The sequence below is a fragment of the Naegleria lovaniensis genome, assembly GCF_003324165.1.
Source record: "Naegleria lovaniensis strain ATCC 30569 chromosome Unknown tig070, whole genome shotgun sequence".
NCBI lineage: Eukaryota > Heterolobosea > Eutetramitea > Acrasida > Naegleriidae > Naegleria > Naegleria lovaniensis.
The window spans coordinates 1-15,822 of record NW_025407893.1 but is presented as its reverse complement, the minus strand read 5'-3'; the positions used below and the strand labels follow the sequence as shown (position 1 = coordinate 15,822).

The 15,822-nt window shown below is 34.6% G+C and overlaps 6 protein-coding genes across 6 annotated transcripts; 5 read left to right on the top strand and 1 right to left on the bottom strand.

Moving 5' to 3' along the window:
* Positions 1–61: 61 nt before the first annotated feature.
* Positions 62–941, top strand: C9374_013663 (uncharacterized protein; the record flags this gene model as incomplete). Its single annotated transcript, XM_044689564.1, has 2 exons — positions 62–750; positions 824–941. The coding sequence occupies 2 exons, from the start codon at positions 62–64 to the stop codon at positions 939–941; spliced, it is 807 nt and encodes a 268-aa protein (XP_044541830.1).
* Positions 942–1,065: 124 nt separating this feature from the next.
* C9374_013662 (uncharacterized protein) lies at positions 1,066–4,913 on the top strand (the record flags this gene model as incomplete). The annotated part of the gene is made up of 2 exons (XM_044689563.1): positions 1,066–1,136; positions 1,265–4,913. 2 exons carry the CDS (start codon positions 1,066–1,068, stop codon positions 4,911–4,913), a joined length of 3,720 nt encoding a protein of 1,239 aa, XP_044541829.1.
* A 128-nt stretch (positions 4,914–5,041) lies between these two features.
* C9374_013661 (uncharacterized protein) lies at positions 5,042–5,827 on the top strand (the record flags this gene model as incomplete). Its single annotated transcript, XM_044689562.1, has 1 exon — positions 5,042–5,827. The coding sequence occupies one exon, from the start codon at positions 5,042–5,044 to the stop codon at positions 5,825–5,827; it is 786 nt and encodes a 261-aa protein (XP_044541828.1).
* A 101-nt stretch (positions 5,828–5,928) lies between these two features.
* C9374_013660 (uncharacterized protein) lies at positions 5,929–6,432 on the bottom strand (the record flags this gene model as incomplete). Its single annotated transcript, XM_044689561.1, has 1 exon — positions 5,929–6,432. One exon carries the CDS (start codon positions 6,430–6,432, stop codon positions 5,929–5,931), a length of 504 nt encoding a protein of 167 aa, XP_044541827.1.
* A 305-nt stretch (positions 6,433–6,737) lies between these two features.
* Positions 6,738–11,249, top strand: C9374_013659 (uncharacterized protein; the record flags this gene model as incomplete). Its single annotated transcript, XM_044689560.1, has 2 exons — positions 6,738–8,802; positions 9,139–11,249. 2 exons carry the CDS (start codon positions 6,738–6,740, stop codon positions 11,247–11,249), a joined length of 4,176 nt encoding a protein of 1,391 aa, XP_044541826.1.
* Positions 11,250–11,474: 225 nt separating this feature from the next.
* On the top strand, positions 11,475–15,822 carry C9374_013658 (uncharacterized protein; the record flags this gene model as incomplete). Its single annotated transcript, XM_044689559.1, has 1 exon — positions 11,475–15,822. A coding segment is annotated over one exon (4,348 nt), but the record flags the coding sequence as incomplete, so codon positions are not given.

Genomic DNA, 15,822 nt, shown 5'->3' with positions numbered 1-15,822 from the left:
AGAAATATTGAAAAACTATAACCATCATTTACCAACTCCGATATCCTCCCAACAATTCAGAATGAGAAGTTTCTTATTTGGAGGCTCATCCTCTTTGGATGATAATGACACGACCAGTCTCGATAATTTTAAATTTTATACCAATGCACTTCGTTCTCGCCCACAAGGAGATTTTATTGATAACATTCATACCAATTGGTTTGGAGATTTTGATTTATTGGAAGAGCATCATGGCTATATTCAATATCTATTTCCAATTCGATTACAAGGCTTGAATGGCTCTTCTCAACCTCTCACTAAAAACGAGGCTACTCTCATGCGTGGTGATCCAACCATCAAGGCTCGAATTATCAAATCCTATCGATTGATGCTTGATTTTTATGGTTTGGTGTTGGAAGATGAAGTCAGTGGAAAGATTAGTAGAAATCCAGTGACCTGTAAGAGAAGATATAGTCACTTGAACAATTCATTCCACAATTATTTGAGAATTACAAGAATTTTGAAATGCTTAGGAGTGACTGGATTTGAACATTACAAACCTCACTTTTTAAATCATATGGTTGTTGAAATGTTTAAATACAATAATTTGATCAATGCACGTGATTCATGTATCAAATTTTGGTTACCAACCTTGCGAAGAAGTCAAGATTTGAAATATTTTGATCAATTAATTGAAGAATTATCGAATGGAAAGAGAAAGGTTGACAGAAACGGTAGAGACGGTTATGGAGATGAAGTCAACGATCAAAGGTTTGTAATTTCTATGTATTATTGCATTTCGAACCATTTCTCTTCTAACCTTGACTCTTTCACAAAATAACAGTTGGCAAACACAATTTTATGACAGTGGATACAATATTGATTATGCCAATGATTCCTACTTTACCTCCAAAGATGTTCTCACACACTCTGTAGATCCCTATGCTAATCTCAGACATTGAGAGTGTGAATCGAGAAGAGCGTTGTTGAATCAAAGCATTGGAATTCCAATCTCAAGAATTCAATAAAAATTTGAAGAATTGAATCAAATTCCGAAAGCACACAACTTTGCTTCCGAAAAAAACAATGAGCACCGACATTTGGCCAACTCTTCTCAACGATTTGAGAGACAAGATTGAAATTTCGAAACACGACAAGTAGGTGTTGTTCAAGCTGTTGTTGAATCATCAACATTGATGATGATTTAATTAACATTCGTATTTATCATTCGTTCGTACGATTCTTCATGAATATAAAAATTCGCAACTTTTTGCCACAAACACAGACCCAATAGAGAAAAGAAACAACTTCTCATTGATGCTTTGGATAGGGTGTTTGATGAAATTAAATCAGGAGAGTACAATTATCCAAGTACTATTCTTCAACAGCATGCACCAACGTTGTTCTCTATTTTTGAAGATATTCTCTCTCACTTTGATGATTGGTCCTTCAAGCAAACTATTTCATTTGCTCTCATCCACTTTTACTTTACTTTTTCAAAGGATGATTTACTCAAATTATTAAAGACTACAAGCACGACAGAGCAACCAGAACATCATCAGCCAGGTTCGGAACACCAAGTCTTGAAACATTTGCTTCACAACATTACAGACTCTAAAAGAGAAGTACGAGATGCTACTGCTCAATCATTGGGTGGTCTTTCCAAAGTCGTTGGTGTGGATTCATTTCTTTCAAGAGAATTTGTGTTGGACATTTTACAACACCCAAAAAAGAAACAACCGGAGGAGCCTTACAAGGCTGTTGAAGGCTTGATGAATACTTTGGGATATATTTTAAAGAATTGCACCATGATTTCTCGTGATGATTTTGAATTTATCATTAATATTCTATTTGAGCACACGAGTGATCAAAAATTTGAAAGTTATTCCTCCTATGTTAGAAGATATGCTGTCAGAAGTTTAACAAAAGCATTGGAATCGCCAATCATTCATGATATGTGTGTCAACATTCCTTCCCTATTAAGCCAATTTAAAAAGGTGATATTTGAAAGATTCCATGATCTCGACATTGATGTGAGAAGAGCCAATGGATTGTTATTTTTGAATTTCATGAAAATGTTAATCAATGATCAAGATCTATCAAGTCGTCATTTGTTTCAACAACCCATTAGTAGTACTACTGCATCTATTACTGCATCTAGTTGCACAATTACCGTTTCAAGTATTTTAGAAGAATTAATTTCTCTCACTCACTCATCACAACCATCATGGCAATACCAACATGGTATTTGTCTTGCATTTGAAAGTATTTCCAAATCAGTGAATCTCTTGAACACACTTTCTTCTCAACTTGTTTCAACCATTAATTCATCTCTTTCTAAAGTATTGACAAGTACTCCAACAGCAAAGCATGACAAATCAGCATCAAATCCCAATGCTATTGCTGGTAAAACTCTTTGCAATATATTTATTACAATATTCTTGATGAATACTACTAATATGGATTGCAATAACGCTGAACAAATTCTCTCTCCCTATTGTCATGGTGAGGAAGGTATTCTTTCTTCTTACTTGCAATTGATGAAGGACAGTATTATCTTCATGTTGAAGAGTGATGATCCTCTCTTACTAGATGCTGGTAATTATAGTGTCATTCAATTACTCTCCAATGGATCTCTTCTCATTCAAATTATTCAAAATTCATTTTTAAATGATTTATTATCATTGGTCTATAAGAATACATTCCATGCCTCATATCCGATCAAATCAGGTGCCATGCTCTCTTTGAATCGAGCAGTACAAGTCTTCTCCTCTACATCTTCTGAATACTCTCTTCAAGATTTAATTACTCAATTGACTGTGCATGTCATTTCAGTATTAATAGAAGAATCTAAAAGTACAAATTATGAAGTGAGAGAATCTGTATTCAAAGCCTTTGAAGATTTATTTATGAAAACTAAAAATATAGAACCATGTACAAATATGGAATTGAATCAACAAATATTCCAAGTATTACAATTTGGTGCTACAGATACAATGAATGGTTCAAACAATTCAGATTATCCTAGATGTGCTGCTATTCATGCTCTTTCATCCTTTTTAATATATTTGAAACAAGAAGAACAGAAATTCTCTCTTTTGAAAGTGATTCAACTTGTTGAAAAGTTATTGACTAGTCCTAATCAGGAAATGGTGATTATTATTGCAACATTGAAATTAGCAAGAGTTATTGATTTGTATTACAACGTGGGTCATTCTACAATCAAAGATTCACTTCAATCTCTCTATGGCATTATCATGATTTTATCGTATCATGGTGATGATGAAATTAAATACTCTGCACTACCATTGAGAACTTCATTGATTGGACATGTGAATCAAGAAAAGATTCTTTCGATTTGTTCTTCTTTGAGTGAACATGCATTGAATCCCAATATTGTCGATGAAGAAGAGAAGAGAGAAGCAGCAAGTTATGTATTGAGATTTTTAGTGAGTTTTTCTGAAATGTTCATTCAAGTCATGAAGGCTCAATCACTCTCAACAACGACAGGATCGAACTCTCTTTTGAAAAAGTTGATCACTCTCGTTGGACATGGTCTATTATTAGAAGATCATCGAGACTCACCAATCATTCAAGCGAATTGTTTACTCTTTTTGAGAGTATTGAGTCAAGTGATTCTCTCTATTGTTGAGGTCAAGTCTCTCGACCGGACGAGTACACGAATTTTACAAACACTTGTTCAATATTTGGTCTATTTATTGGCCAATCATGTGAAGAATTTTGAATTGGATGAAGAATTATTTGAAGATAATGATGATGAAGAAGAGGATGAGGATGAAGAAGATGAAGAAGAAGAGGACAATGAAGAAGACAATGAAGAAGACAACTTTAAACTTCCTCAAAAACCATCAAAATTCAATGCTCATCGCGCCAAAATTATTATGGATATTCTTGCATCCTTATTGAATATTCTTTCAAAGAAGAAACAACACTTGGTTGAAAATGCTCTCAAGAATCTCTTCACTCAATTCAAACCACAGAATGAGACCATACTATCATTTATCATTCAATCTTTATCATCGAATTCTCTTTATGAATTATTGAAAGAAATCATTCCTGTACATACTCGTAGTACTAATCCATTAGAAGAATTGATTGAAAATCATCAAGGAAGACTCTCTTCAGATATTCTTGTTCAAGTACAAGAATTATTAACTCTCAAAGATAGAAGTGAATTAGAATCTGACCATCACGACACTCTTTTCAACATTGAACATTTTAATGATTATGGTTTTTCATTGGGTGAATATCGTGATGGTATTACAAGTGCATTCCATTCAGAGAATGTCATTATTCATGCATTGAAGAATGAAAAGGAATTGAATGAAAAGAATTTGAAATCTCTCATTTCTCATCTCATTGAATCCATCGAAGAAGAAAATATTGAATCGATTGAAAAGTATTCTTTTATTTTATATGAATATTTGTGTCAGAATGAATGTAATGATCATTCACTAATAGATGATTCTATTTTCAGTGATTTGGTTGAAAATTACTTTATTGAAAAAGTACAAGATAGTGATGAGGAAATGATCTTGTTATGGTATTGGAGATTGTTACAAGTCATTCTCATGAAAACTCGAAATGAAGAGTGGAATTTAAAAATTCAAGAATTATTTTTACGAGATGATTTCTTGAAATCACTCAAATCACAGAGTAGTGTGGTTTATGTGATGGCATGTTCATGTTTACTTGAAAGTATTCAATTATCTTGTAATGATGATCATCACTCAACAACCCTCAATGCATTGAAACAAATTGTGAGCGACATGATCGTTGATGAAGATATTGATGAAGGTAAATTCATGATTCAATACATGTTGCATCAAGTACCATTTGCATTACCACTCCCAACACCAAAAGTTGATTCAGTGAAGGCCAATGAAACATTTGCTCCAACTCAATCCAAGTAGAGTGATTCATGAATCACGTGTGTATGTACTATCGAGTCGCTTTGAGGCTTGATTTAAATTTATATCTCATCCTTTGTGAAATTGCACAATTGACTCCAAAGAAAGAGATGACAAAACAATAAAAAAAAATGGTGCCACTCATTTCCGAAGACGTTTCTGTGACCTGTAACACTGAACCACAATTCAAGACTGTCAAAATTCCAAATGGTGATTCATTTCCACCCTACAACCAACTTCAAGTTGATGTATCTGGATCCTGTGTGGTGTGTTCAATAACGTATGCTTTGAATTTAATACTCGAGGAGGAGAAGAGATTGACATTGGACAGCGTTTTGCAATTATCACTCAACAACGAACTATTGTCTTCAAAGGGAAATGGAACTCACACAAAAGCAACAGTTGAAATTGCAAAATTATATGGCAATGTGGAATGGGGTTATTTTGGATCTGATCCAAGTGACTGTGCTTCTGACAAGATTGGAAGAGTGTTTCATTCTCGATCTTCTACCGACCTCTCATCATGCGAATTTGACAATGGTTATGATTTGATACGAAGTAAATTGGAAAAAGGTCTTCCAGTCATTGTTGGTATGAGAATGAATTTATTGACCTCCACGAATGCAGATACCCATGCTGTGGTTATTACTGGAATTGATGAAATTAATTGTGTCACTATTGCAGATTCATTTTCTAGAATTGCAACTAGAAAAGGGTCACCCGTTCATGGTAAACCAGTATGGACGAGAAATCCAGGAATCTATGTTGCTACATGGAAGGAATTTGATGCGAGTTGGAATTCGAGAGATGATTACAACCTCAATGAAAGTATTGCAAACGATCCTGCTTTTTCAAATTTTAATCCAGAAGAAGAAGGATATCGATTTTGGATGACCATAGATCCTTTCAATAAATAACTTTAATTTAATGAAAAACTAATGATTTCAAAATATATAGAGCTTATGATTTTGGAATTTCATTTCTCTGAGGCGTAGTATTTCAGAAACACCTCTCTCTCTCATTCAAGGCTCTTGAAATAATTAATAATATCAGTTTCCCATTCTTCGCATTCAACTTCTGCATTTCCTTCCGATTGATCGCCTTCTCTACATTCAATCAATGGATTTCTATTGAATTTAGATTTTAATAATTCTTTGAATTGCCTTGAGGCTTGTTGATAGGTGTCTTCATAATTTGAATTTCCATTTCCGAAAATTGAATATTCAAAGTTAGGACTCGTAAATACTGAAATAGCCTTTTGAGTGGATGTATAATCAGAAAAATCACTCATTGATGAAGGTGGAGATCCCTCCAGTGAAGTACTAATCACAAATAAATATAAAGTTGGATGTTGAAGATAGGATTGAGAAAGATATTGCTCGAAATTCTCAATAGAATCACACTTGATGGTGAGAGAAGATAATTTAGATTTCAAATTTTCATATAATTGATTTGATAAATATTCCGATGTGCCAGATTGTGAAGCGTAAAGAATGATGATGGTTTGAATCGAGTTGGACATTTTTTTATTAATATGGAGATTGTCTTTCAGCAGGTGGTTGTTGTTGTGGGAAACTAGTAAAATACGATACTGTTGAAAGCATAAACAACTACTTTGTATCCACCAACAACCACATCATTTTCCTTCAAGGCTTGATTTGCTTTATATTTTCTTTTATTACCACATTATTCCAATTAATATTGGAAAATTCGATGGTTCGAATGGTAAATTTAAAAAAAATATCAAGAACATTGAATTAACATTTTTTTAATCCAACCAACAACAATCGTAAAACCCAACCAACAATAGAAATTATATCAACAACCATGAGTACTTCATCGGAGTCGAAGGGTGATTTTGTTCATTGTGCGTGTGGGTCTCTAGCACAACTCCGAACCACAAAGAATGGAGCGAACGCAGGAAGAGAATACTGGGGTTGTGCTCGAAATTTCAACGACCCACAACGATGTAAATTCTTCAAATGGAATGATTCTTCATCCAATAATTTTAATCATTCATTGACAACCAACAAAACACCGTATAATTCCGATGCTAGAAAGAGTAATAGTAGTAGCAATAGCAGTAGTAGTAGTAGTAGTAACAACAACCACACAACCTCCTTTTCAACATCCTCTTCCGACAATGATCAGGCTCCTCTATGTCCTCGGCATCACATTGCATGTATACAAAGAAGAGTCGTAAAGGAAGGACCAACGAAAGGTCGATTGTTTTGGACATGTACAGCAGCACAAAATTGTTATTTTGAATGGTGTAGTGAAGGAACAAAACCTGCAGCTTATTTAGATCATCCATCCTCATACCGAGGTGGTGCTTTTTCTTCAATAACCATAGAGTCTAACATCAAGTTAGGTCCTCCCTATATCATTACCTTTCAAATTGTTGGAAGTAATATTTTACAACAAGCGAACAAACAACTCAAAGATCGACATGAAACACTTTCTATTCAAAAAGACAATTACGATTGTATTTTAATGACCTTACCCAGATTAGGAACAGTGACCAACAAGTTGGTGAAATCACTCTATGACTTGTTTGCAAGAGAAAAGAAAATTACAAAATTTAACGATTTGGAATTTATTATTCCACTCACAGAACATGCAACTCTAAAGAAGTTATTATTGGAAACTCGTGTAGATGGTGCTCAGATAATCATTGTTGATTTTCCTGAAGGTACAAAATTACTTTTAAATCATTACCCAGCCATTGATTTATCCAATGTAGATGCACTTTGTGAAGAGTTAAATTTTAAAGAAAAATTACCTAAATATGTCAATTCAAAATTAAGACCTTTCCAAAAACAAGGAATTGCATTTGCAGTGAAACGAAATGGTAAAGTACTCTTTGGTGATGAAATGGGAGTAGGAAAGACACTGCAAGGTTTCTCAACCATGTATTACTTTAAAGAAGATTGGCCACTTTTAATCATTTGTCCTGCATCATTGAAGCACAATTGGGGAAAAGAAATTGAAGATTGGTTTATTACAGGTGAACGTGGAGTTCATTCAGACATTACCACTGAGAATATCAAAATTATTGAAAATTCAAAACAAATACCTGATGGTTATATTAATATCATTTCATATACAGTTGCTACGAATATGCTTGCTGAGAAACCTCAAGATGAGAATGATGAAAATGCAATTTTGAATGGAGTGAAATTCAAATGTGTCATTTGTGATGAAAGTCATTCCCTTAAAAACTCTGGAACCAAACGATCTCAAAAAATAGCACCCTTCTTACAAAAGGTCAAACGTCTCGTCATGATCACTGGAACACCTGCACTGAGTAGACCAAAGGAACTCTATTCTCAACTCTCTCTGTTGTTGGATCGAGAATTTCGATTTACAAAATCAGCCTTTACCATTCGATATTGTGATGCTAAAGAAACTCTAAACTATGTCGATGATAATGGAAGTTCTAATGTGATGGAATTAAATTATTTACTGAGTAGAACAGTCATGATTCGAAGAAGAAAAGAATCAGTCCTATCTGAATTACCACCCAAACAACGACAACGAGTTTTATTAGATATTGATGCAAAAGATTTGAAACGAATTAAATTTTCAGCTGAGAAAATGAAGAGTGCCGTTGAAAAGATGAAACATGCCATGACCAAAGAAGATCATTATCAAAACAATTTTGAAAAGAATTCTGAAGTATTTAGAATGTATAACATGACAGGAGTTGCTAAATTACCAGCTGTCAAGGAATACATTACAGAAATGATTGAGAATACTGGAGATTTGAAATTTCTTGTATTTGCCTATCATACAGAAGTATTGGATGGTATTGAAGAATGTGTGGCAAAGGAACTTGCCAAGTTTTATAAATTGAAATTGAAAGATTCAGAACTTGAAAAGAAGATGAGAGGTATGTTTGAAATTTTTATATTCCATTGGAGGGTATATTGTATACATTTCAACTATATTCATTCATTATATTCATTCATTATATATTCATTGTATACATTCATTATATTCATTGTATACATTTCAACTATATTCATTGTATACATTCAACGATATGGATGTTCTATTCATTATTTTCATTGTATTTATTCAACGATATGGATGTTCTCTCTTTGAATTTTATTTCATTCAACGTATATATGTAACTTTTGATCGATTTATAATATTATTATACATATATCATTCAAAAATATATGGATATCGAATCATCATGTGTTCATACCAATATTAATATTAGGTGATTATTATATTCGAATTGATGGCTCGACAGATTCGAGTAAAAGACAAACACTGGTCACGAATTTCAAACAAAATGGTCATTGTCGAGTGGCCATTCTCTCCATTAAGGCTGCTGGTGTTGGTTATACCATGACTCCATGCAGTACAGTTCTATTTGCAGAATTATATTGGACTCCAAGTGATTTGAGACAAGCAGAAGATCGAGTCCATCGAATTGGTCAACAAAATTCTGTTCATATTAAATATTTATTAGGAAAGGGAACATTTGATGAATATTTGTGGCCCATGCTTCAAAGAAAGTTAGATGTGGTTGGAAAGTCTGTGGATGGTGAATCACATGTTGATGAAAATGTACAACAAGTAGAATTTGAGAGAAGAGAAACATCATTGAAATCTCAACAACAACGACGAATGACTCATAGTGAAGAAGAAGAAATAGCAGAAATGTATGAAAATTTTGAAAAGAATCAACAAGGAAAGAAGAAATTGATTCATGAAGATAGTGATGAAGAGAATTCTAGAATGAGTGATGATGATAACAGTGACGACTTGGAGTCTCCAAGAACCAAGAATCATCACTCGAAGCAAGTCACCAATCGTAGCAAGACACTCGTTCCTATGAACAATACAAGTAGTAGTAATATTACTTTGAACGTTGATCGTATGGTAGTAACTTCAACAAATCATCAAGAACGTAAACGTGGACTTGATATTCTTCGACAATTGATGAATGTACCAAAGAATGGTGATATTTCATCATTACCACCCAATGTTAGAGATGCCTTGATGATGAGTCCTGAACAACAACCATCATCGAATGATTCATCAAAAATCTCTTCACAACAGTCATCATCATCATCTCTACTCAAAACACTTTCCTCACTCTCGACCCGAGAAGGTTCAAAAACTTTTAATCGTTCATTTAGAGATGATCAAGAAGAAGAGCAGTTTGATGATGATGATAGTAGTAGTACAATTCTTGCAAAGAAATCCTTATTGAAAAAGAGAAAGTATCGATCAAAGAGTGACGATGAAGAGAGTGATGTTCCAGTGGATGATGCCATCACACACCACTGCACCTCCTCTTCCTTGTTACCACAAACTCCAAAGAAACAAACAACAAGATCGACCATGATGAGAACAAGTCCATTCTTTAAGAATAGTCATACATCCTCCTCTCAAAATCGAATCCTGACTCAACTGTATGATCAACAACAAGTGAATGATGATCAAAGTGAAGAAACGACGTTGACATCTAACAATCGAGTGGAAGAGACGACGATGGAACATGTGGATTCACTCGTTACTCAAAATGACTCATCTAGTACTGCTACTACTCTATTCAAATTAACCAATGCTTTCAAGAGAAGTGCACCATCCACAACACCGTCGAATTACACCACCAGTACTACGACCACTGTTGTCAATCCCTCAGATGCAACGAACAATCTTCTAGCAACAACAAGAAATTCAAATATTGTTGGGTTCGTGAACAACCTCTCAACACCTCCCTCAACGCATCGACCATCTCCTCGTTTATTAATGAATGGAAATTCTTTAACTACCACCACCACAACTGCTCTGGCCACTCCACAATTTACTCGTCCTCCAATCACAACCAGTTCCATTCCCTCAATACCCAGCCCAGTCGGAAATAGTACAAAATCATCACCAACAAATGGATCAAGTTCTACATCTTCAAACTTGGCACAACTCTTTGAAAAGTATTCGTTCAAAAAAGATGTTGGAACTACTAGTACTCCATCCTCAAATAAGACGATTCATTCTCTTCAAGGCAAGGGAACAACTCCACAAACGAAACAAGTACCAACATTCACACCTCCTGTGAGAGCACATGCTTCTCCCAATAACAGTGGTAGTAGTAGTAGCAATAATAAGGCAACTACCTTCAAAACTCCATCTCATTCAACGACGAGCCACTCCCCAAGTAATGTTAGTAGCACTCATCGCAAACAGCAAAACGGATTGGAACCTGAGACAAAGAAGATCAAAACGTCGAACAATGAAGAACATTCTAACCACCAAGCAGCACCCCTACTTGACGATGATTTTATCCTGGACGATGATATTCTTCCAGATATCATTTAAATACTTCAAGTTACCCAATGAAATCAGAAAGATGTGTCCTACCCATCTCTTTACCTAACGAAATCTTATAAAGATCATGCTTGGGTGTTTTGAACTGATGTTACGAAGTTTTCATCGAACATGTACCTAACGTGATCCAACAACGTAAAAAAAGGGCGCTTCATCCCTTTAAAGCGCTCGATCACGCTGAAATATTGATCATTACAAAAAAAAAAGACTTTGAGAATGTCAAAGAAACGACCACATGCCACGGACCGATCTCGAAATCGACAACCAGAAAGCATTCAAGCACGCTCCTCAGCACCGACGACTGGCAACAACGCTCCCTCATCATCTATGCAAGAAACAGCTCCCAGCATTGACACAACTGATAGGGAATCTCACCATCAGAGCATTGATGAGAATGTCTCTATCTCCTCATCTTCCAACAACATTTCCAATGAGGCCGCAAACATGACGACCTTGATCACAAGTATTGCTAATTTGGATTATGTGTCAAGTTCTTCCATTAGAGACTATTTACTCTCTTTAGAGAAAGCGTTCGATGAATTCTACCTACTTCACAAAAGTGGGTGGATTAGTGCGCTCAATGTTGATCAGTTGATCACAGATCTAAAGAAAATATCCGCTACTTTCAACAACACGATTGAGACATGTACAACGAGCTTTCAGTTTGGCCTTTTCGTTGTTGTTTATGGACACTTATCGGTTGCTATCAAATACTACAACCAATATCTTCACAACAGCGACATTCATACTACTCTAGCTCTGACAACATCCAAATTACGACCTTTTGTTTTGGAATCCAGTCAAGAGTCCCTAGCCTTGCTGACCAGGCCAGACATTAAGTACTATCTTTATCACACCAACAATGGATTCGAATCGGCACTAACCAAGTTATTTTGGAATCCAACCAACAATCATCTCTTTAAGAAAGAGGATGAAATAGAGATGGCTTGGAAAGTGAATATCCTATTCAACAAACCATTTACTACGAGCTCTTTTGTTCAAAAACTGAACAAAGCATCTTATCTATATCTTCATTTCTTGTTCAATATTGCTTGGAAGTATGATAACAACTTTTGTAATTATTTTGAGTATTATATGAACCAAGCTACCCCATCCATTCAACAGTTACTCAAAGCAGTTCAGATGGGTGTTGACTATACTTGTGAGAACATTATGTTTAAAAAGAGGTCTAACGGATGTTACATGGTCAAATTAATCAATAACTTGTCGAATGAGGAGTTTACCTCTGAAAGAATGACCACTCTTGTAGAATATTTGTTGAAGATGGAAAGCAAAGGTGCAGGAACAGGATCACAATGTATTCAAGCTCTGTTAGATAAGATGATATTAGTTGCAGAATCCAGTAGAGATTTCTCAACATTTCATGCTGTAGCAATCAGTGAGTACATTGGAGATTTGTTAAAGAATAGATTACAATCAAGAAGAACCATTTCTCAAGAAATAGCTGATCAAATATTACAACAGAACTATTGTGATGAGCAATTTGCTACATTGATAGCTAAAAAAGCATACTCGTCCTCCACCTCTCTCCATGCGTTGTTTAGACTGTGCAAGGAAAAGCCTTTTCTTCAATTGTACACGATGGAAAAGTTAAAGGAGTCCATGAGCAACAATAGTTATTCTTTCATATACCCATTCAGTAGTAGTCCAGTTATAGGCACTCAAATTAGACTCATCTCTGATATTATCAAGTACAATGCACACGATTTGCTATTGAAAGATGAGGTTAAAGAGTATGTAGAGAAGTGGTTGAATGATACACGTCCTTTCAGTACGGACAATGTTTACGAGTTCCTGAGACAAAGTTTCTTATTGAGCAGTGATTATAGTCAAGTTGGCATTATTTTAAAGCCCAACACATTCCTTGACCTCGTTTTGAGGAAGTGTTTGAGAAGGTTCTTCAAATGTAACAGTACTCGTTTTACTAATACTTGGATGAGAAAAGGATTAGAAAATTTTGTCAAATACTCCAACATTAATTGCTACACTTCCATCATCTTTGTTATTTGTGAGGAATTTATTTCTGAGTTCGATATTTATAATCCAAAAGATCTCACTTGTCTGTTAATGATTGAAAGTGATAAGGTGCTTCAATTGATAGCATCAAAACGGCATTTGTATGAGGAAGAAGTGTACAAATTTGTAAATGATGCCTTTTCTTTAAAACACGTTTCTAATAACCTACTCAAGGATGAAGAAATGTGTAAACAATATTTTATATTAATGGAGTACTTTATTGGTCCACAGTTTAAAAGAGATGACTTGACATTATACGTCGAACAATTCAATTCTTTGAAAAACAGCACGAAGGTTCTAACTCAAGACTTGAATTCCTTGTCCTCACTTTCGATCAATGTGAAGGATTATATTCGGACTATTAACAAGTTAGACTTGTATTTTGATGTTTTGCCTAAAAGAGAAATTCAGTCTGACATTCATTCTATACAAACCGTTATTGATGAATTTAAGAAAAGTTTTGAGACAACAATATGCAAAAAAGACACAGGAAATGAAATTCCTATTCTGGAAACTATCGTTCAGTCAGGTCTCTTTTTCAGTTACTATAAATCAGAGGAAGAGAAAAGTTTGACTGTTAATCAAGCCGTTTCTAATGCAACTGATGCAATTCGTGAAATTACCAATGTTATTAACAAGCTCTATTCAGGAAATGCCAAATTAGAGAGCATCAAAAATTTACACACAAACTTGTCTAAACTCTATTTACAGACAGAGAAAAAGTTTTTAACTTTGATCGGATGCCCTGTAGAATCTGTTGACATGTTATTGGCAGGAATTGAACTGCTTCAACTTCGACAATACATGAAAGCGTTTAAAGATTTAGTCACCATTTATAAATTACCATTTGAAGGAGAAACATTTACCATACTCACCAAGCAAGATAGATTTAGTGTCAAGGACAGCATGAAAGAATTAAGAAAAATAAGAGAAATTATTGGAGACATTGATGAAACCACTCTTAAAACATTCCAATACTACACTGAACATGTTACTCTTGTAGAATTCATCAAGAAAGAAAATCTTGGAGAAGAGGATATTAGAATTTTAACCAATCAAGCCAACGGAAATACTTTTACAGAAGAGATTATCCAACACTTAATTTCCACGAAAAAGTTAACAGATCCACTGTTGAAAGCTATGGACGAGAAAATCACTAGCATTGAGGAGTTTTTCAAATCGATTTCAGAATTGAACGTTAATCAACGTCAATTAGATTCATTCAAAGAATGCGCTAATAATTTGGAAAAAGTGAGTGATGCATTGAAGTCATTGCATAATACGAGCGAAAATCTTCAATTCATTGTTGCCAGAATACTACAACAAGGAACTCTTGCCTATCACTTAGATTCACAAACAGTTACTGTTCACTTGAAAGATGATAACACTTCTATTAATGAGAAAGAGTTTAGGTCGTATATACTTAGTTCAACATTTCAAAGATCATTTTCAGAGGAAATGGAAGTGTTTTGTAATTCTTCCATGCTATTGGAGTCTATTATTAAGGTGGTATCTTTACTACACAAAATTTCTCATGTTTGTTTCCAGCATGGTTATTTGAACATTCCTCTCAACATTCTTTTGAACTCAAGAGCATTGGAACACATTTTAGAGACATTAAAGAGCATGGCAAGACAATGGCATGAAAAAGTTAAGGCTACTGATCTGAAATACTTTACCATGAAACAAAGACTCATTATTTTGCAACATTTACGAAGTATTGGAGAAACTCAAGAACTACTTGTACATATCGTCAATTCATATTTTGATATTGATCAAAGTACATTGACCTCAATTATAGAACGTACTCAACAATCTTTATGTTCTGTCACGGATCAATTTGACATTTCTGATGAATCTATTTGGAACCAATTCGACAGTATTGGATCTATCATTTTGGAGATGGAAGATGTAATGTTGAGAGGTTTAAGTGAGTTTACCAAGATAATCGAAAAGGAATCAATTCCGATGGTTTATGAGTTTAATTCTGCTCTACTTTCGGATCTTGTCTCCAATTCGTTTATAGACATTTCTTCACTTTCAGAATTAGATCAATACTACCATCTGTCACAATTGATGGAAAACAAGACTCATCCTTCAAATATTTTATTTTGTGATGGATCATTAACTGAGATTGATGTAGATATTTTTCTCATGCGTTCCGTATTTGCAGAGAGTGGACGATTTATCATTTTTAGATTTGAACAATTAAGCGCCGCAATGAGAAATCATGTACTTTCCTTATTAATGAGAACAACTAATTCCACAAAAAGACAACTTTTGTGTCTAATCACGGATAGGAATTCCATTTCTTCCATGCCATTGTTTTGTAAGCAAGTAGAACAATGGAATATGAGCCAGGCAACCTGTCGTTTAATTAGACAATCACTTAAGGTGAATAAGTTTTTTGCATTGTCCTCTGTTAACTGTGGAGATGGTAAAACTGTACATGCACGTCAATACTTGCATCAAAAGGAAACCAATGAAAGGTATCTCACATGTGAAATTCCCATTAACAATTCCTCCA